This window comes from Lethenteron reissneri, chromosome 55 (assembly GCF_015708825.2).
Source record: "Lethenteron reissneri isolate LAM-NWPU_2019-01 chromosome 55, ASM1570882v1, whole genome shotgun sequence".
Lineage (NCBI taxonomy): Eukaryota > Metazoa > Chordata > Hyperoartia > Petromyzontiformes > Petromyzontidae > Lethenteron > Lethenteron reissneri.
In genome coordinates, this window is record NC_083833.1 from 1,791,411 (window position 1) to 1,813,342 (window position 21,932).

Here is a 21,932-nt window from a genome sequence, read left to right on the forward strand (position 1 = left end):
TCGACAACACCCAGCTACCTGGAAAGTTAAAGGCCTGGTGTCTGCAGTTTGGTCTCCTACCCCGGGTGTTGTGGCCCCTAGCAGTGTATGAGGTTCCAATCTCAACAGTGGAGAAGATGGAAAGAGGAGCCACGAGCTACTTAAAGAAGTGGCTCGGAGTTCCACGATGCCTTACCACCATAGGCCTCTATGGAGATGGTGTCCTCAAGCTGCCCCTCACCAGTCTAACCGAGGAATTCAAGTGTGCAAAAACCAGGCTCCAGATGACACTGAATGAATCTCGAGACCCAGTGGTGAGCAACAACGCGCCGACCTTGGCAACTGGGCGCAAATGGAGGCCGGGAAAAGCAGTCCAGGAGGCAACAGCAGCCCTCAGACATGCTGACATTGTGGGTCATGTTCAGCAAGGGAGAGGAGGCCTTGGGCTAACTAGCCGTGCTGCTTGGAGTAAGGCCACTGCACCAGAGCGGCGGAAGATGGTAGTGCAGGAAGTACGCCATCAGGAGGAGGCTGCAAGGTGGGCCAAGGCAGTCTCTCTTGCCAAACAAGGACAGTGGACTCGATGGGACAGTGTGGAGAAGAGGAAGATCAGCTGGAAGGATCTGTGGGCCACGGAAGCGAGGCGGTTGAGCTTCTCCATCAGAGCAACATATGACATCCTTCCAACACCAGTTAATCTTCACCAATGGTATGGTGAAGATCCGGACTGTGCCCTCTGTTCCATGCCAGCCAACCTCAGGCACATTCTCACAGGGTGTAAAACAAGCCTCACCCAAGGACGCTACACTTGGCGTCACAACCAAGTCCTTAAAAACCTTGCGTCCGCCCTGGAGGACAAGCGAGCTGCCACCAACTCCCTACCACCCCCAGCAGCATCACACCCCTTACGGACGACCTTTGTCCGCGAAGGGGCTAAACCACCGAAGAGCGGCTCTACACCAATAGAGCGAGACCAGCTGCGCTTGGCCCGCGACTGGAAAATGCTAGCTGACATTGGCCGGCAACTTGTGTTTCCTCCGGAGATCGCAACCACCACCCTAAGACCTGACGTGGTGCTCTGGTCCCGTTCGCTCAAGAAGGTCTTCATCATTGAGCTCACAGTACCCTGGGAGGACTCAGTAGATGAGGCTTATGAGCAAAAACATCTGCGCTATGCCGATCTAGCTGCCGAAGCACGGCATCATGGCTGGAACACAGAAGTCCGACCAGTGGAGGTGGGCTGCAGAGGTTTTGTGGCAACATCTACAACCAGACTGCTTAGAGACCTGGGAATTAAGGGCCAGAGCCAGCGTTCGGCAATCAAAGCTGTATCGGAGGCGGCAGAAGGCAGCAGTCAGTGGCTCTGGATGAAGAGGAAAGACCCCAGCTGGGCCCCAAAGTGAGAGGGCCAGGAGGTATGCAGTCAACAATGCTTGACTCAGGGAGGAGGACGCCCCTGCCATGCTTAGTCCCATGGGATGTTGGCTACCAACAACAAGGCAACTCCTATGACTAATTGGGAATGGGACGCAAGCGTAGGATTGATCACCCTGTCGCTGGCCGCCTTTGAGGAGGGTGTATAGTATGAAAGGCCGAAACACCCTAGGAACCAAAAGGTCACTACTGACGATGCGCTCCCCAAATTTCACCAGGCTCACTGTTCATTAACTCTTGGAAGTGCTTGCACAAAGGATAGTAACATCTCATCCTGTGTTCTTTGGAACCTTCTACGTGACTTTACCGAAAGAACCAAGAAGATGAATCCCTGCAGTCACGAAAGCTTTAAATCGAAATTTGATTCACTCTGGTTGGCCACGTATATAAATTGGTGCCACTTAAAGCCGTGCTTCCTCGGGCGGTACCGATGTTTTCCTCCTGGGTATTTACTTGGCCATACGGCAGTGAATGTGCGCTGCAGGATTCATGTATGTACGTTGAACTTCTTTCGCACCATAAGTAGCGAACAGTGTTAATCGAATAGGATGAATACCGCTACTCCTGCATCACCATTTATAAGTAATAATAGAATTTTATCAGCAGGAAAATAAAATTAATCAAATACATACAGAGTTCAAGTAGGAATGGCTCTCAGCGAGTCTCAAGACTCGTTATTGAGAGGATCCTGTTGGGAATGTTTGATCAATCTCTTGGGGTATTTTTTGCTCTAAACGTGTCTTTGTTTTCTGTTATACATACCATATGGCAATTGTCTTTGTGCCATGAAAATAAAAAAAATCCACTTGGAATTTTCAACTTATCAGTGTGCTGCCCTGCGTAAAAGCACTGCCCCAGAAGATGATGTCGCAAAACTACTTGTGAGGCACTTCAACAGACCTCTTAGTGCCTTGCAAGAATTGTTCATCACGTGCCAATTAAATTGATGTTTCAATTGATCATCCTCAGAGCTGGAATTCCAACACATTGCACGCGATTTAAGTTTGTGCAGCCATTGGAGACCGGACTGAGACTCTGAACTCGCCCTACTTGTGGACACGGAATAACCACCGACTGAAACCCGGACTCACACCCAGGAATTCTGCGCCACTGCCTCCGTGTCTCTGGTTTATTGTTTCTCACCACTTTGGCTCCAGGGTCTCCGGGCTTCCCAGAATCCCCCGCAAACCCCTGAGATCAGAACCAAAACGGCCACAAAGAAATGTTAGTCTCGGACAGGAAACGGCGTACATAATAACAACAATGATTCACGTTTGTAAGGCGCATTTCATCCGTAGATCCCCAATGCGCAGGAAATAAACCACAGAACCTGTGGGTTAAATGGCCAGAACTAGTTGGGGGTAAAGAAGAGATGAGTTTTCAAGATGGGACTTAAATATATCTCACGGTTCTGAATGCCTTATTAGCGAAGGCAAAGCATTGCAAAGCGTGTGGGCTGCACTGGCAAAAGCCCGATCACACCAGGGTACTTTAACATAATCACAGGTACTCGACTGTCGCTGTGGGGAAACACTATCTAGGCATCGATGTCTGAAGAAATCCTGTTCTGGACAAAACATTGAGACATTCCTTCCCTCTCGATGACGATGAGGAACTCCAACGCACTCAAGCGCGACTTCGTCTAAAGTGGAGGGGGGTCAATAAAGTGGAGCACGACACGACCAACGTTGAACCAATTCGCCGAGGAGTGGAGCGACGTGAGAGGTTAGCAGAGTGCGTGGAGGGGACTGGATTAGGACGATGGAGAGATAGGCAGGGGGGTGAGTTCCACATTCCTCTGGTAGGGCCCAGCCTATCAGCGTGCTGACCCAGCAGTTAACTCCTGACGAGGAGCCTAGCGCCAGGCCGTGACGCAATCGGCACGAGCAAATTCGCCGGGCAACAAACGACTCGGCAGTTGACTCGAGCGCCGATGCCGAGTCAGAGGCGGCGACTTTTGACTCCGGGGCGAATTCCCCTGCCGTAGGTGCCTCTTGGAAACGTCTTTCACACGTCGGCGGAGGCGCGACTTTTACTCCGACGAGGGTCTGCACGCGGCTCAAAGCCCTCGACCGATCACTCACTCACCCTGGCGCCCTTGTATCCCGTGCCACCCTTCAGTCCCTGCGCGAGACACAAACGGGGGGGGGGGGGCACATCGCGAGAGTAAAGGTCGATGCATCGGCAACGGTGTGGCGTTCACGCCGACCTTCCAGCGCGAGGGCATCACGAAGGCGCGATGCTTCGCAGACGAGTCGAGTCCAGGACGCGGCTTCACCCAGTTGGGTAACTTGCGAGTAATTTCACATCCAACAGATTTTGACCGTGACACCAGGGTGGCCCACTCTTTCTTCATCTCTGAACGTCCACTGTGACGTGACGCAGTGTTAACCAGGGCGGCCGCTGGGGGCTCCAATTGCTCGAAATGCAACGAGTTTAAAACGCACGCTCGACCACGCCAGGCAGCGCTGGATCGCCACCAGCAACACAGGCGAACAGCGGTCATCGGGCAATGCCTGCCAAATCACCTCTCCACCTCGACTCAATGTCACTTCGTCCTGCTGCAGAGGAGTTCGTCGCATGGCAATCGAATCAAACATTCATTTTACGGCTTCAAAGGTGTGAATATATCAAATCGGAACATAACGGAAGTGGGTTTTTTTTTTTGCCCAGTCCAATGGAGGCATCATCACTGCAGCGACACACCACTGCCACTCCGCTTACTGCCGACGCAATTGTCTGGCTCGACCACCTCCACGTGAAGTTCCCAGGCCGAGAGCGTCAGCTTATCGTGCCCGAGCTCCAGGTTTAATCAACGGTGTCGCGCCGATTGCAATCCGAGGTCTCGGTGACGCTGGGCCAGTATTAGCGCTCAGCTGAGTCACCCCGGGGCCATTTCTATTCTGGTGCTCGATGCGACGGGTCATCTTTACACGCCGACGACGATAGGTCAGCCCCCCCCTTCCCCCGGTGTTAAGGTCAGTAGGGTCAGCGAGGGCTTTGTATGGATGTCACCGCCACGGCCGGGCTCTCTCTGTTGGTTGAACGCCGGTGGGTTGCGCACCCCCCCCCCCCGGGGTCATCCCATCTCTCTGTGTATCTGGCGCCGACGAAACTGCAAATTGCGTGCGCCGTGTACCTGCTCCCCCATCGGACCGGGAACTCCGGGCAGCCCCTGCAAAGACAAAGCTGGCGCAACTCACTTCTCTGGTCAGAGCAAACCACGGCAACGAGCTCCTACGGGGGTGAGATCACTGTGAGACCTGCAACCTCGTTAATGTGGTTTGACATCTGGGCGAGGGGGGGGGCGGAGGGGTGAATCTTGATTATGATGATGAACATAGGCGGAGTTTCACTTCTCTATTTGTGCGGTGGGGGGGGGTTCGATTAGGATTCGTGAGGTGCATATAATTAATCAATAGTTGTTTTTTTATCTTAATGATAAACTACTGATAATAAATTAATAAAGGTGTCCAGTTTGGGAGGGGCTTCCCCCCGCCCCCTGTTGCCCCCCCCCCCCCCCCACAAACTCCGCCCACGATGATGATATGTCCAGCACCGCACGTTTGGGTCCGTCAGTCACCGTCTGAGAGTCGTGGTCTACCCACTGCTGGGCGAAGGCCTCTCCGTGCCGTCACGGCCGCGTGACGCCGCGACCCGCCTCGCTACCACGCGGCCACTGATCCCGCCGCTCCGCCCCTGCGGTGGACATGGCCCAATCCCTCCTTTGGCTTCCGCTCCATCTCTCTGCTCGAGCGTCAGCCCCGCCGTTGCCCCTCTGGCCACGACGCGCCCTGCCTGAGCTCCCCGTATCTTTCCCAACATTAAAACCCCTGCGCTACGGTCCCTCCGTCCGCGCGCGTTCCTCTCTCCGCGGCTCCTCGCGACTAATTCTAAGCAAGCATCCGTCCGTGCTTCCTGCGCGCCACTTCCACTTGCGGAGGAAGAAAAAGAAAAAACGAACCGCCATCTGCCTTCCCTTCGCAATTAAACCACATCGATGGCTTTCGGAAATAAACACAGTCTTATTAAGGCTGCAGGGGGGTTTCTACTCAGAATAGAATGCTTAAAGACCTGGGTAAGTAGTTATCGCTCAGCCCCAGGGGTCCAGCCGCACTGTGGAAGTTGGAGGAGTGGGTGCCCTGAGAGGGAACAGCTCCCAGTGGTTATCGGTTAAATTACAGACGCGCAGTGCCTCTTACTTGCTCGTGCTCCCGTTACTTACTGTTGCCCCGCTCTGTGCCGTACGTACAAACCATCCAGTATAAATAAACATTCGGATTCTGAAGTTGTTGGTGTCTCTTAGCTACATCTAAATGCTTTGTGGGTGTCACCATCACACTGTCGTCGTCATCAGCCATGATCAATCCACTGCTGGATGAAGGCCTCCCCAAGCCGTCACCATCTCTCACGGTCCTGCGATGCAACAATCCGCCCAGCACCCGCACACGAACTGATTCCATCGCTCCATCTCCTCAATGGACGTTCACTATCGAACGCGTTGCATTCCTCGGCTGCTCTTGAGCATTGTCCATCGTCCCTTCGAGCTACATGTCCTGCCCAAGCCCACGCTGACCTTTCTTCATAGTTTCGATGAGGTCATTAACCTGAGCGTGTGCTCTCGAAAGCCACGCATTCCTCTTCGCAAGTTTGTAACTTTTATGTGAAAAAGTTTTTATTTGTCATGAATGACCTCGGTGTTTCTGACCCCCGGTGTCAAAGCAGGTTGTCCGTTACGCTTCAACATGAAGTTCGTCTGCTGCCACGTCCATTGCCACCGCTCGTCAAGCGGCCCCAAGTTTAATCACCAAACAGTGCCCAATTCAACCAACGAGATTGTCGGTTTCACCGTGACGACACCGCGAGGAAGTTACCGGCAGACCGGAGGGGCCAGGAATTCCGGTGATCCGTCCACCGCCGGTCGGTTGATATTCAGCCGGCTGCCAAAACAACAACAACAATCACTGAGAGATGTTTTTATGGGTTAGATCGCGTAAATAGAAATGTGTCGTTAAACCCGCCACCACCCGACAAAGCCAATTAGTTAGGTTTGTGACATAAACAAAACATGCCAATTCGTTGCTAATTCAGTAGTGTGTTGGAGAGTGAACCCATAACGTTTACAATTTCAGTACAATTATGGAAAACATTCACGGTGCCACCCATTCTTCAGTGTCAAAGCACAATTATTTTGTTTTCACTTTTCACAATCTCGTGTCAGTTGTGCTTCTAAGCATTGCCATGACAAAGAAGTGTCGCAGAACATTGCACTGTGTCTTAGAGAATGGCCTGTAGAAACATACTTCATAGAACTACTTCTGATATCTGTTCAAATGGGCTTCTTTTATCCGCATTACAAAGCGCGCTTTGCCACGCCGTGCTGCGTAGAAATATTCACCGCATGGCAATGAAACTGATTTTAGTTTTAATTCTCAGAGCTGGGATTTAACCAAATTACGTGAGAAACTAAATTTAATGTGGTCAGGTTTATTTGGTGGAGTTATTGTTGATTGGGCTGATGCTATCAACTCGCATGCACTCGAGAACCCGGCTTATTAATGGGAAACCCGGATTTGAACCCAGGTTGTGAGCGTTGTCAGCTCAGAACCACCTGTCCAGCAAGAAAAACTCTCATTAAAAAAAGGTCATTACAAAATATCATCGTAACCTAAACACACACACACTCACCTTCATTCATATACAACACTCTTTGCACGTATCGTTTTAATTAAAAAAATATATCAATATTTTTTCTCCCACAGGGTATTTGAAATGCGATGGAGATCGTGTTTCTCAAGGCCTAATCATGAAAAGGCTCTGCGAGTTTCATGAAAGCAATATTGCTGTGCGATACATCAAAAGTCACTTTCATTTTCAAGCAAAACGCTGACCTTTGACCTGTACTAACGCCCACATTTATTTACCGTAATTCCCAATCCTTGCCTCAAGCCAGACTCATAATTCTCGTGTGCATGCGCAGAAGGCATCATTATGTAATGCGCTATTTACGTAGTTTATACTCACCACTTTCTCCTGCTCGTACTTATTTCCGACATAGCGATGACTGTCGCTTATAAGACTAAAAACTGGATTTTTTTCCAAGATATATTCAGACGTGAATTTTGCATTGTTTTATATTTGTATTCTTAGCAAAAACTACCAATTATACTAAAAAACATTTCGACTTTCAAAATTGCACGAATGATACGCTGCAGTTACAATTTTTATGCGACCGAAGATTGATTAGCACCTCCGATTAGCACGGTTGGCTACGTACGGCGCGAAAGAGGTTCAACGTAAAGAGAGCGAGATGCACATTATGGAGCTGGACAATGCTTACTCTTCAGCATCGCAGGGTGGTGGCAGGTTTAACGACAAATTTAAACATTTACGCGATCTAACCCACACCCCCTGTATTATGGATGATATTGGTCGCGAAAGCCTGCCGCGTGTTCAAACAACAAAACTGCGGCCATACTCACTGCTCCGGCGGGGCCTCGAGCTCCCAGGGAGCCTTGCTTCCCGGGCAAGCCGTGCTCCCCCCGGTCTCCCTTGGCTCCGTCCCTGCCCTGCCATCGACACGAGCAATAACATCGCCCCATCGTCACTTGGGAAGAATCAAAGTGCAGCACCGGAGCCCCCGTGGCAAGGTCAGGGAGCACCACGTCTGTGCGGTCAATTAGAGAGAGGGGTCAAAAATCGGAATATTTGGTTTTACTGGAGAAATCCGCTGAGCGATAATGCTCCTTTCTTCCCACAGATGTCCAGCATCTCAATCTGTTTCGCACAGGATGATGCAAGGACGTTGACTGAACACGTCCACGTTGATCTCAGTTGTACTCAGCATTTTCAACAAACAACGATGGGTTTAGAGTCTACACCGTGCCCACTAAACCGCTGTGGTTTGTGACTTTTGTAGCACCCAGTCCAATGTCTGCTGCCACACAGCCATAGGCAGCCATGTAGTGCTGGATGTGCCGACAATGCGTGGTTCGCACCTTGCTAACCGGTCATTAAGCACCTCTCGACTCCATGTGTTGACGGGACAACCTCAGTGCCGGCTTTAGCCAAGGAGCCTGCTGCCACCTTGTGGAGACTCAGGCAGTGGTTGCGCAAGGCATAAACACACCAAGCAAGAGCCTGGGGGCCACGAGCAGCCAGATGGGCCTCGAATGAATGAACAATACACATTCCTGCGGAGGGAGCTGGTAGGAACGTTGGGTTGCTCGGTCAATGGCCAGGGTCAACGGCGGCGTGGTGTGTTCCGCAAATATGGCCGACTGTGAGGGCGGGCACAAGCCGGCGTGAGTAGGTTAAACGTTGAGTTTTATAAGGGCACCACGGGGTGAGCAGCCCCTCCCCACCCAGCCCCTTCCCACCCAGCCCCACCCCTCCCACCCGGCCCCACCCTCCCCACCCAGCCCCTCCCCTCCCCTCTCCATCCAGCCCCACCCCTCCCATTTTTTGATGCACGACGGACGGACGGACACAATAATCCCCTGTGGGCTGGTGGAACCAGGTGGTTCCTACCAGTAATAGGGGTGCACTAAATCTCAGCTCGAGTTCAGGTCACCGCGTCGCACACTTTCAGGCGCTCTTCTGCTGCCGTCCGGAGCACGCCTCTTCCTTCTGATGTTAGGAAGCCGCTGAGAGCTACGCACTTTTAAAACATCGTCGTCTAGATTGAAAACTAATTTCTTGAGAACTGCTTTTTGTGCTTAGTTTGTTGTTCTTCACCCGCACCTCCAAATAGCACAGTTGGCTACGTACGGTGCGAAAGAAGTTCAACATACATACAATGAGTGAGTCAACACAGCAAGCCAATTCATCTCTCTCATCTCGATCTTGTCAGCATCTGTCGTCTCTTCATCTCACTACGGGTCTATGTCGTCCACATTTCTATAAGGATAAGAATCTCTGTTAAAGGCCTGCCATGGGCCTCATGAGCAGCCTCTGCTTTCCCAAGCGGAGCTCGTGACGCGTGCGGCTGTCATGGGTCGTACTCACATCTCGACCGGACCGGCCCGGGTCCCCGGCTGAACCCTGCACGAGATCGCAAAAGGCAACGTCGCTCATCAGCACCGAACGGCACGACGCAGCCTGACCAACACGCCACCAAAACGAGCAACATTTACAAATAATAACAATATTTTTTTTTATGTGGAAAAGGCGCAGCCCTGCAATTGCTTGCTTAGGCCACTGCTGGCGGAAGGGTCTGCACTCAAGCGAGCTCTGGAGAGCCCCTCGAAAGGGAGCTTTGGTTTAGTGGCTGATTCACTCTTCCACGGTGGCCAAATGTCTTGGAGAGAGGTTGGGGATCATCCACCTTCTGATTGACGAACTGCTGTCGTGCGGACAGAGGCTGGGAGGGTTTACAAAACCTGCGAACATTGTGTCCACGGCCTAGAAATGTTCACTGCATGGCAGTGAAAACAATATTTCCCTTGATGGTTTAGCCATTGCAGCGATTTGTCACTGGGTTGAGATCATCAACTCGCGACAACTTCACACCTCTGATTAGCACGGTCGGCTACATACGGTGCAGAAGAAGTGCAACATACATACACACATACACTGGAGGACCTGAATTCAATCGTTGTTTGTTATCCCAGGGTTTCACCAGTGCCGACTCTCTGACCCCTTAGTCACCCGGCCCCCGCACACAACCATTCAGTCAAACAGCGCCTATGGGGGGGAGGGGGGGTGTGCCAGGCGACGTGGCCACGTGGGTGGGCCGTGGTTGTGCCTGTGGCCGCACCTTGATGCCGTCTTCTCCCGGCACTCCGGTCTCGCCCTGAACGCCACCGACAGAGGAGGGCGCTTTAGACGCCGCGACTCGTATGGCGGAACAAAATAAATCAACGGCGAGCTCGCAATAAAAAAACCTGGCTGTGGTGTCGGGCAGCCCAGGGTCGCGGCAGCCAATGGTGTTGGTTATCCACGCTCCTCTCTACCACCGACTTCTGATAACCACCATTGCTGCCACACCGTCAACACGCAGCCTGGAAGGTCTGCTCTTTACCAAGTGCCATCACCACCGGAATGGCTTCACATCCTCCCGCTTGATGCAACGGAATTATCTTGGGGTAACGATGAGCGGCGTGTGAGCTGTTGATCCGTTTTCACGTTGTGTAACAAAAAAATATCTCGGAAAAGAATGACAGTGCCGGTGAAGTTTACGGACAAACCTTTCTTCCTGAAAGGCCTGGTTTTCCATCTGTGCCTGGCTTGCCCTGCGAACACACAAACGCGCAAAAGTGTTACACTCCACAACGATTACTGATGATGGATGTGAAAATTACACATTTTTATTGTAATTTTTTGAATTATAAAATAACTGAAAATTAAAACAATAAGACGACTATATCTGCATCTGCAGCACTATCTCGGAGTGCGTCAGTGTCAATTTTTTGCTCATTTATTCGTCCATATATTTACGCAAATCACACATCGTTGACACGGTTTGATCAGCTGGCGCGACGGTTAGTGCGCGAAGAAGCGATGAACCCGGCAACTCGAGTTCGATTCCCGGCCACAGCTGAAATGAGCGGTGAACAATATCCCCCTTCCCCATTCCCCCAGCCTGCACTGACAGGCGTGGTGAAGTATGGTCAAACAACCCCACGACCATTATCCAGCAGTGGATTAAGAATTGGCTGCAAAATTTTTAAAATAGTCTTTCTATATTATTTACATTCATTTAAGCATTCACAGCGTTCACATTAATAATTAATACTTTCAATTGTATTATTATATTTAAAGACTCTGCTCGTATGGGTATCAAGCACACGTTTGCCTATCTGACCATATTCTGTCGGTGGTGACGTTGCTGTTGCATTGGCAGTGGTGCGAAAGCACCGTCAACAACAACAAAAACTCAACACGCTTCCAGTAAATAACACTTTGTGGCCTTGACTCGAAAAGTATATGATAGGTGATGTTTCAGGCAATGGCCTTTTTTCACAGCCCATGAATAGCGAGGCCCAGAGCGGTCCGGCCAGGTAGCACATCGGCCAATAGCGCGCGACTCACGGTCAAAACGATGAAAGGTCAAATGTCACGTTTACGAGCGTGTGTTCTACCGGGGTGCCGGGGTTTCCGGGTGGCCCAACGGGACCCCTGAGGCCCGAGTCTCCGCGTGCTCCTGCCTTGGCCTAGAGGAATGAGACGAGGCCAGAATCACGCACAGAGCGCGTCACAACAACGACAACAACAACAACCACAAGAACGAAAACAACAAGCGTCATCGACAAAACGGGTGGCAAGAGTGAAGTGACTATCACTGCATTGATAATAGATGTCAGAGCAGTAACTCAAGATGATTAAAAATGGAAATGTTATTTGCGCGAGTCGAGTAACTCATCACTCACGGTTGAGTTTTGGGTTAGAACCACGGGAGTAACGATCTGGGCCAAATTTTCCATCGTAAGACCCTCCCCACCATCACTCGACACAGCCAAACGGATGAAAGCGTCTTGGTTCGCACGAGTTTAACGATGCGCCAGCTACCGTTGTTTCCGCTCAACGGTGAGCCGAAAAATAATTCTCACAACCACATTCAGCGATTGCCGTGCTGTGGATACGCATGATGTGCGCACGTGACAGTTTAATACGTTTGGCTATGTCCGGCGGTGGATGGCCTTACGACTGAAATTCAACCGGATCATTGTTACGGCCTAACCTAAACATCTATTAAAAACCGACGTGTCGAGCCACGTACCGTTACCCTAAACAGAATCGTTTCTACATAATGGCAGCTCATGGGCTCGTGTGCTGTAGTTGATGCATCGCTCTTACAGCGACATTCCGATTAGAACAGTCCCGTCATCGGATCGAGTCTTTCACGTGTAGATTATTCGCAGCTCAAAATGTATTCACTGCACCCTAAATGTATTTTTTCACCAGAGTATAAGGGAAGTTCTATTAAAACATTTTTTTATTTTACCAGGTAAGGCCCACTGAGCTCTAGAGCTTTTTTTCAGAAGCGACCTGGCCACAGATGATACCTCAACGAAGTGGCTTATCACGTGGAAATTTATAGCAGCCATAAGACTCTTAAACGCGTGATGTTGATTCTAAATGTGGAGGGCAAAAACCGGGGGACCCGGAGAAAAATCCATGCAACTACGGGGAGAGAGACACGCACACTCCAAATATACAGCAGGCGTCAGGGTCGGGGTCGAACCCACGACCTCCTGTACACCAGGCAAGGCAGTTAACATCTCGCCACCATGTGGGACGCATAATCAGGGAGAAAGTTTATATTATTGTCCATCCTCTAGATTTACGTTAAAAAACGATTTCATGTTAAATACATGACAGATATTTGAACGAAAAAAGTCAATTGCAACATCTGGTAATTAGTGGGTAAAAACATTGAAAAGCCAATGGTAACATAAAAAAATTCTCCCTGCCAAGCCCTCTTCTCAAAGGGCCTGTGCACTTGTTAATTTCCTTGACATTAACTCACATTTAGACAAGTCACAACTTCCACATTTTACTCTCAAGCATGGCCTCAAAAGCACGTCTCGGTCACTTTGTTCATTTGTTGAAAAAGTCCTGGCCCAGTCATCTGTCGAATCAGGCCGCAGTTGTATTTCTAAAAATCATTGTACGTGAAACAAAAGAACACTTACGTCTCTTCCTGGTTCGCCGGCCTTTCCCGCTTCACCCTGAAACGAGCCGGAAACAAAAGCGACGAAATTAAGTCGCAAATAGTGATGGGTGATGTGGATGAAATGTGTGAATGGTGTGGGTGTGAGTGATGGAGAGATGGGTGGTGTGGGTGACGTGTACATGGTGTGGGTGTGAGTGATGGAGAGATGGGTGGTGTGGGTGACACGTGTTGATGGTGTGGGTGTGAGTGATGGAGAGATGGGTGGTGTGAGTGACACGTTTACATGGTGTGGGTGTGAGTGATGGAGAGATGGGTGGTGTGGGTGACATGTCTACATGGTGTGGGTGTGAGTGATGGAGAGATGGGTGGTGTGGGTGACATGTCTACATGGTGTGGGTGTGAGTGATGGAGAGATGGGTGGTGTGGGTGACATGTACATGGTGTGGGTGTGAGTGATGGAGAGATGGGTGGTGTGGGTGACATGTCTACATGGTGTGGGTGTGAGTGATGGAGAGATGGGTGGTGTGGGTGACGTGTACATGGTGTGGGTGTGAGTGATGGAGAGATGGGTGGTGTGGGTGACACGTGTTGATGGTGTGGGTGTGAGTGATGGAGAGATGGGTGGTGTGAGTGACACGTTTACATGGTGTGGGTGTGAGTGATGGAGAGATGGGTGGTGTGGGTGACATGTCTACATGGTGTGGGTGTGAGTGATGGAGAGATGGGTGGTGTGGGTGACATGTCTACATGGTGTGGGTGTGAGTGATGGAGAGATGGGTGGTGTGGGTGACATGTACATGGTGTGGGTGTGAGTGATGGAGAGATGGGTGGTGTGGGTGACGTGAACATGGTGTGGGTGTGAGTGATGGAGAGATGGGTGGGGTGGGTGACGTGTACATGATGTGGGTGTGAGTGATGGAGAGATGGGTGGTGTGGGTGACGTGAACATGGTGTGGGTGTGAGTGATGGAGAGATGGGTGGTGTGGGTGACGTGTACGTGGTGTGAGTGATGGAGAGATGGGTGGGTGACGTGTACATGGTGTGGGTGTGAGTGATGGAGAGATGGGTGGTGTGAGTGACGTGTTTCTGGTGTGGGTGTGAGTGATGGAGAGATGGGTGGTGTGGGTGACGTGAACATGGTGTGGGTGTGAGTGATGGAGAGATGGGTGGTATGGGTGACGTGTACATGGTCTGGGTGTGAGTGACAGTGGCATGGGAGGTGTGGATGTCATGTAGACACAATGTAGTTGTGGCCCTAAGATGGGCGGTGTTCGCATGGTGTCAGACCCGGGCTCCTGGGCTGCCGGATAATCCCATCTTTCCATCCTTCCCGTTGACTCCGTCTCTCCCTGCGTAACCTCGATCTCCCTGCAGGCACCACCACCCATGGACATCCGCGTGAGCTCATTGCGATCAAAGTCGTCGCCATCAATGTCACGCACAATACCTTTTGGAAATATCATTTAATGATGGGAGTGCTACATTTCGTAATGTTTACAGTCTTAAGCATATCTTTGTAACAAATAGATTGTGAATAAAGCTACCAGATGTCCTGATCTGGTGGGATTAGTCTCTGCTTCAGAATGTCTGTCCCAGTGTCCCCCCCAAAGCATTTGTACAAATCTGCATTTCATCAACCGGATCATGCGGGCAAAGGGCGGTCTACCTGTGGAGTGGGTGGGGCCTATGATCAGTGGGTGGGGCTACCTGTGGAGTGGGTGGGGCCTATGATCAGTGGGTGGGGCTACCTGTGGAGTGGGTGGGGCCTATGATCAGTGGGTGGGGCTACCTGTGGAGTGGGTGGGGCCTATGATCAGTGGGTGGGGCTACCTGTGGAGTGGGTGGGGTCTATGATCAGTGGGTGGGGCTACCTGTGGAGTGGGTGGGGCCTATGATCAGTGGGTGGGGCTACCTGTGGAGTGGGTGGGGTCTATGATCAGTGGGTGGGGCTACCTGTGAAGTGGGTGGGGTCTATGATCAGTGGGTGGGGCTACCTGTGGAGTGGGTGGGGTCTATGATCAGTGGGTGGGGCTACCTGTGGAGTGGGTGGGGTCTATGATCAGTGGGTGGGGCTACCTGTGGAGTGGGTGGGGCCTATGATCAGTGGGTGGGGCTACCTGTGGAGTGGATGGGGCTACCTGAACAGTGGGTGGGGCTACCTGTGGAGTGGGTGGGGTCTATGATCAGTGGGTGGGGCTACCTGAACAATGGGTGGGGCTACCTGTGGAGTGGGTGGGCCTACCTGTTGAGTGGGTGGGGTCTATGATCAGTGGGTGGGGCTACCTGTGGAGTGGGTGGGGTCTATGATCAGTGGGTGGGGCTACCTGAACAGTGGGTGGGGCTACCTGTGGAGTGGGTGGGGTCTATGATCAGTGGGTGGGGCTACCTGAACAGTGGGTGGGGCTACCTGAACAGTGGGTGGGGCTACCTGTGGAGTGGGTGGGGTCCATGATCAGTGGGTGGGGCTACCTGTGGAGGGGTGGGGCTACCTGTGGAGGGGTGGGCCTACCTGTGGAGTGGGTGGGGTCCATGATCAGTGGGTGGGGCTACCTGTGGAGTGGGTGGGCCTACCTGTGGAGTGGGTGGGGTCTGTGATCAGTGGGTGGGGCTACCTGTGGAGTGGGTGGGGTCTGTGATCAGTAGGTGGGGCTACCTGTGGGGTGGGTGGGGTCTATGATCAGTGGGTGGGGCTACCTGAACAGTGGGTGGGGCTACCTGTGGAGTGGGTGGGGCCAAACATCAGTGGGTGGGGCTACCTGAACAGTGGGTGGGGCTACCTGTGGAGTGGGTGGGGTCTATGATCAGTGGGTGGGGCTACCTGTGGAGTGGGTGGGGCTACCTGTGGAGTGGGTGGGGCCAATCATCAGTGGGTGGGGCCCGGCATAAGAAAGAGGCAATTCGCTGTACAGGCGGACGGAAATGTTGGATGAGTGGGCATGGCTATATAAAAGTAGGTGGGGCTGCTCGAGAGAGGGGCATCCACCTCTCCGTGTGTCCCAGACACATGCAACTTCACGTGCGTGTTTCTTTCTTCGGATTTAACTCTACAGTATCAACATTAACGAGCTCGTGCCACGACAGCCTCCCCCGCCTCTCCCTCCCCGGTGTCTCGACGAGCATCGTGTCGACACTCCAGCGCAGCGTGCACGGTGCCTGGTGGACTTCATCCGACCGGAATCTGGCGTGGGCCTTGCGTGAACAGACTCCGGTGGAATGAAGGGCAACAGAGCTCACCGGAAACCTCTCGGGAGAAGGCGGCAATCTTCTTCGAGTGGGCTGGCCACCAGTTCACGTGGCTCACTCCCCGCACTCATTTCACTACGTTTTGTTGTTTTTTACTAAAAACTAAACTTTTTACTTTGCCAAGTAAGGCGCACTGAGCTCCGTCGCTCTTTTTCAGATGCGACTGTGGCCACAAATGACAGCTCAACGAAGTGGCTCATCACGTGGACATTTATAGCAGCCAAATACTGTAAACGCATATTTATCAATGTCGAGGGAAACCCAGAGAAAAATCCACGCGACCACGGGGAAAGAGAGACACGCAAACTCCAAATATACAGTAGCAGGCGTCAGGGTCGGGATTGAACCCACAACCTCCTGTATACCAGGTGAAGTAGTTAACATCCCCTAGCCACCGTGGCGCCCACAGTTGCACACAGTTGCAAAGCTCACAGGACACAAAGGTCTAAAAACACCAAGCGGTCAGCAACAAAAAGCACTTATGAAAGTTGTAATCGATAAGCGCGAACGCGTTCATGAATTGAGTGATGTATAAAGAGTTTTGGGAAGAGTGTAAAGGTTCAGCCCTGCAATTGCTTGGTCACACCACTGCTGGCAGAAGGGCTCCCCCCAATGCACGGGGCCCGGGGCGGTCGCCCCGATTCGCCGTGTGCTCCTAGGGAGGGCTCTGTGTGTGGGTTTTCTCTGCGTTCCCCGGTCTCCTCTCACACAAAACTAAACGCTCGTTCATAATTAAATCGGCCACAGACACTAACCAGTGCGAGGCCCTCGTGAAAGAGAGTCTTTAGACGAAGGAAGGCGTTAGATAGATATATAGATACATAAATCACATAATTACGGTCAATGCTATGAAATAAATGCCTATAATGCACGTAAATAAAAGACACACAAACTCACAAAATGGATGTGAATCACATCACTGCTACAACAGATTTCAGGAAACCTACCTTCGGCCCTGCAGTACCCTTGACTCCTGGGTTTCCCTAGGGGGGAAAAAATAAGAAAATGTAACATTTTTGCATAATCCCATCGAGTTCCGTGGCATTTCTCCAGCAATTGCTGAAATGTTCAAGCAGGACTTCAGCTGACAACTAGATCAGGACTCTCATTGAGTCTTAGAGAGATACAGAGATATTGTACACACATGGGAAATTGTGGAGCTGTAGCTGTGCAGAAACAAACTTAGCATTTATAGGGGTGCAATTTTGCTAACTTTTTTCTCCCTCTATCTTATTTTATTCCTCTTTGTCGTTTTGGTGAGCCAAGTGACCTCTGCACTCTGCCTTGGTCTCGTGAGTTCTCACCGAGTTGAACAAAGAGACACTCAAAGCCACTGAAATGCCTCAGCAAAGTCCAGAGCACCTCACATTCCCTCTCATCTCAACCATTCCAATGCACTGCTGCGGGCGAGCCAACGGGACTCCCCCTCCCACCGCCCAGGGGTAGCTGTCCCTCAGGCCTACGCAGTGCCCGGGCTGCAAAGGCGGCACGTCTGCCAGTAGGGGGTGGTGTTGCTACACGTACACAGTAGGTAAAAAATTAAAATCAATAAAAGTAAAATAAAAATAAAATAATTTTATTTTATTTTTATTTTACTTTAATTAAAATGTTTTACCTACGTGACTTTACCGAAAAAACCTAAGAATATGAATGCTTGCAGTCACGAAAGCTTTAAATCTATAAAAAAAAATGTACACAGTACTCACTCGCTGGCCGTATGAGCCGGGTGCGCCCACAGTCCCCTAAAGCAGAGAGAAAAACGACAAATCTCAAGTGGAGCATTTCGCGAGGAGGCGTCAACCGTTATCGAACGAAATTTTAGATTTTTGTGCGCCATCATCATAAATCCTTGACTGCCAATATATATGTTGTAGCATTTATATAGAAATATATTTGTATAAATATATAAATATGCGTGTGACCATTCACGACCCAGCCTTGCCCTTCACATGCCCCTCCATAATCACTCGACGAGTTTATCACAATCCGGGGCCGTCACTTTAGTCTATCGTCTGTTCTTTGTCCGTATTCGCGGTCTCACTTTGTACCGTTCATTTTATTTTTCAATCTCACGTATACGGTCTCTCTTTTTGTTTCTCATTAGCCTCAACAAAAAATGAGCGCGTCGAAAGACATCAACAATCGACGCTTAAGACGCACGATCCGGCGCGTTTATCGCCGGGCGGAAGAATGGCACGCCACAACACGACGGGTGGAGTACGCCGCAGACGGACGTGCAGCTGGGCAAGCTGTGCGAGGTCACGCACCCCCCGGTGCACTTGTGTGGCACGTGGTGTCAGTTAGGAGTCAGAAGAAAGCCCCCTGATAAAATACTCACCAGGATGCTATTGGCTGATCAGGATAACGCTCAGGCACAATCCCTCCTGCCCTCTCACCCCTGATTTTGGGCAAGAAACCAACATCACGATTCACAGCAGCGATGTTGCTAAGGCAGTGAGGCAGTGAGAAATGGGCTTAATTAGAAAGTCCTACTTCTCGTGTACAGGAGCTCAGGGTTCGAGCTGGAGTCCCAGATTAAATGAAACCCACCTGCAAGAAGTCTCCACGTGCATTGGTGTGCTCCCGTTGACATCAGAATTCACAGATTTTCTCTATTTTCAAACAACTAACGTGCAGCCACCGAACTGGACATACGCTCTACATTGTGTAAGTGCCACACTTGCACCACCCGCGCACTCGACGCCACCGGCCAGGAGCGTGTACCGCCGCACGCAGCGGCCCAGCGCCGCCTCCACGGGCCCAGCGCTGTGCGAGGAATGAAACGTGGGGCCTTAAACTACCCCCCCGCCCCCCCCCCCTTGCCCAAGTTCAGCCCTCTCCCTCGCGGCCCGGGAACGTCGGGGCCGCTCCCAGGAGCCACGGTCCCCGGTTGCAGCTGCGCCGCCTGCGCTCGCAAAATCGCCACGCCACCGGCCAGACGACTCGACGAGGCCCCCGCCGCACCCCCCACGGGCGCACGCGGCGACCGTTAGGCCGGGCAAGACGGAGGGATGCGTGCGCACGCGGTACGGCCCCGAGGTGACGTGCCGTGGTGGCGGGTGCCGTGGTGGCGGGTGCCGTGGTGGCGACCACTCACCCGTACTCCGATGAGACCAGGGACTCCGACTTCCCCGGTCGACCCGGGTTTTCCGTTCGTGCCGGCGCGCCCCTTTGCCCCCTACGTGGCCGAGAAGGAAAGAGGGGCGACGACGGTCATCGACAAAACGACAGCGGCAGCGGCGGCGGTGCATAACGGGGGCCCCCCCCCGCACGATGTCGGCAGTTCGTGCTTGTGCGTAGAGGCCTTGCCTTGACTCCTCTGCGCAGAGTCCCTCTGTCCGTATCGGGCACCTGCAGGTGAAGGGAGGGGAGTGGGGGCACATCGTCGAGAGTGACCGCGATTGCACGCCGACTAACAACGGCGCTCACGGGCCCACCCACGCTCTGTTGCAGCAGCAGTGGCTGCCGAGTGAGGTGCAGGCTGTGGCTTGTACGGTGCAGCTGCACTCACGTATTGGGCGGGACGACCGGGGGATCCTGGTGGGCCCTGAAAGAACCCAGCATCATGTCCTCATTACGTCACGTTATGTCACAGAGCAGACAAACACACAGTGCACGGCAATTTGTACGCAACGCCTTTAATAGTCACGTGACACGCGTGTCTTTGCAGTGAATGTTACGATTCATGATTGATTGGTGGGTTAGGGTCACATATCGATCTGGCCAAATTTCCACCATTAAAAACCCTCCACGTCCACACTTAAATGGCATTCAGTGGGACTTACCTAGTAAACCAAAAAAGTTTAGCCTCATAATAATAATAAAAAAATAATCGTGTGTTTAGTTGGCAACTGTTTTGCAATAATTGTCGAATTTGTTTTAAGTGTCGAAGGGCAGCCGTGAGGTTGTGAGATGAAATGCCGCGACACCGTGCCAGGGCGGTGTATCCCTGGGACGTGAGAACACTTGGCCCGGCGGGATTGTGGGCGGCTTCGCACTCCCTTACCGTGTCTCCCTTGGAACCCCTCGGCCCAGGCACGCCCGGTGTTCCCTGGATGCAAACACAAAGATCGCCCACGGGTCACGTGCACCGTCAGGGCGAGCACCCACGAAGCGTAAACCATGACCACGCAAACTCTGGTCACCCTCACAGCAGCAGCAGCGGATTTTGGGTCGTCGTTGAACAAAGGCGGTCACCGCATCGCGCGCTTTCAGATGCGCTTCTGCGGCCGTCTCTAACGCGATATTAGCTATGCACTTTTAATTATAGATTGAAAACCCTTTTCTTTAGAACTGCTTTTTGTCTTTAGTTTGTTGTCCTTCCCCCGCACCTCCGATTAGCATGGTTGGATGCGTACGGTTCGAAAGAAATTCAACATGCATACATAAATCACGGATTACAGGCGTGCGCCACCGCAGGCCGGCTAATGATTACCCCCCGAATGGCTCTGTGTGAATGTTCACAGTTCAGAGTCACGACTCATTACAAAAATGGTTTCGTTCGTCAATTTCTCCGACCCATTTTTACCCTTTCCCATTCAGAAAAAAATAAAACTGCATCGGTACTGAGGCTCCCACAAGGCCATGCGGGAGGGCGTGTGGCACAGTTTGGCGCCAGCTATCGTAGAGCGTGGTCGTGTCGCTACACTTCTCTGCGGTGAGTACAATGTTTTTAAAAAAACAGCGGCGCCTACGCCTCTCTGAATGAAATTAACGCTGAGCGGCAAGCGTGTTCAGAGATTCAGCAATGAACGGGACACCCACCCTGCAACTTGCAGACGTCTTGTAACGGTAAACGGTTAACTGTGGTTGTAGCCTAAGAGGTGAATGTCATCATCAGCCATGATCAATCCACTCCCCAAGCTGTCACCCTCACGGCATCTAATAATGCGGACACTCTAAATCAGTTCGACAAATGCATTTGTGTGCCACTGTGTAATTTATGACATTAATATGCATATTTGTGCACATACGACGCGTGAATTCTGAGCATAAGAATCAATTTCAATGGGCGCATCATTGTTTAACCAGTGTACCATGGTTCACAGTTTGTTAAGATTATCACATTTAATGAATGGCCTCAAGATCACTTAATTGGGGAAATCCACAGAGCAACATCGATCGCCCCCCCCCCCCCCCCTGATGGCAGACCAATGCCCCCACTTGCAGGCCGGTGCGTGACACACCCACGGTTTGAAGCTAATTTTAATTTGTCGCACAGACGATCCCATTTAGCCAGCACAGTGAACATCGATAAACCAAACGTCAACGATGCAGGGAGCAGGGACAGCTGCCACTGCGGGTCCCCTTGGCTGCACTGCAGCAGGGCTCAGGGATGATTCGGATTATGGTTTCTAGGAGATGTGATGCAAATCGCTCTTTGCTGCCGGGGTATTTAAGCGCCCTAGAATTGCAGATTAATTATCCTTACAATGTCAGTAACGTAAGGCGGGTCGGGGTGGCGGCAGGGGGGGGGCGTTTGGTTTGTGTATTTGGTGAAACGATCCAAGCGGCACCTGTTTCCCAGATCTGCCGGAGTTTCCCCTGTCGCCGGGGTCACCGCGGTCCCCGTCCATTCCCGACGGACCCTGCAAGAAAAAAAGGCATCGCAGCCGACCGCCGTTAAAAACACGCGGCAGGCGTGCTGATGTGTTGGTGT

At 51.8% G+C, this 21,932-nt stretch overlaps 1 protein-coding gene across 1 annotated transcript in view; it reads right to left on the reverse strand.

Annotated features, from left to right (window-relative positions):
- LOC133356752 (collagen alpha-5(IV) chain-like) overlaps nt 1-21,932 on the reverse strand; it is a 130,337-nt gene that overhangs the window by 53,879 nt on the left and 54,526 nt on the right. Inside the window, exons 46-63 of the mRNA XM_061574409.1 lie at nt 21,790-21,861; nt 20,280-20,324; nt 19,785-19,820; nt 19,583-19,624; nt 19,371-19,451; nt 17,980-18,015; nt 17,221-17,256; nt 14,318-14,398; nt 13,050-13,085; nt 11,496-11,567; nt 10,602-10,646; nt 10,172-10,207; nt 9,421-9,456; nt 7,896-7,982; nt 6,288-6,353; nt 4,553-4,588; nt 3,502-3,537; nt 2,557-2,604 (exon numbers count right to left, since the gene is read on the reverse strand). Of these exons, the coding sequence (XP_061430393.1) occupies nt 2,557-2,604; nt 3,502-3,537; nt 4,553-4,588; nt 6,288-6,353; nt 7,896-7,982; nt 9,421-9,456; nt 10,172-10,207; nt 10,602-10,646; nt 11,496-11,567; nt 13,050-13,085; nt 14,318-14,398; nt 17,221-17,256; nt 17,980-18,015; nt 19,371-19,451; nt 19,583-19,624; nt 19,785-19,820; nt 20,280-20,324; nt 21,790-21,861 (927 nt within the window). The remainder of the gene's footprint in view (nt 1-2,556; nt 2,605-3,501; nt 3,538-4,552; nt 4,589-6,287; nt 6,354-7,895; nt 7,983-9,420; nt 9,457-10,171; nt 10,208-10,601; nt 10,647-11,495; nt 11,568-13,049; nt 13,086-14,317; nt 14,399-17,220; nt 17,257-17,979; nt 18,016-19,370; nt 19,452-19,582; nt 19,625-19,784; nt 19,821-20,279; nt 20,325-21,789; nt 21,862-21,932) is intronic.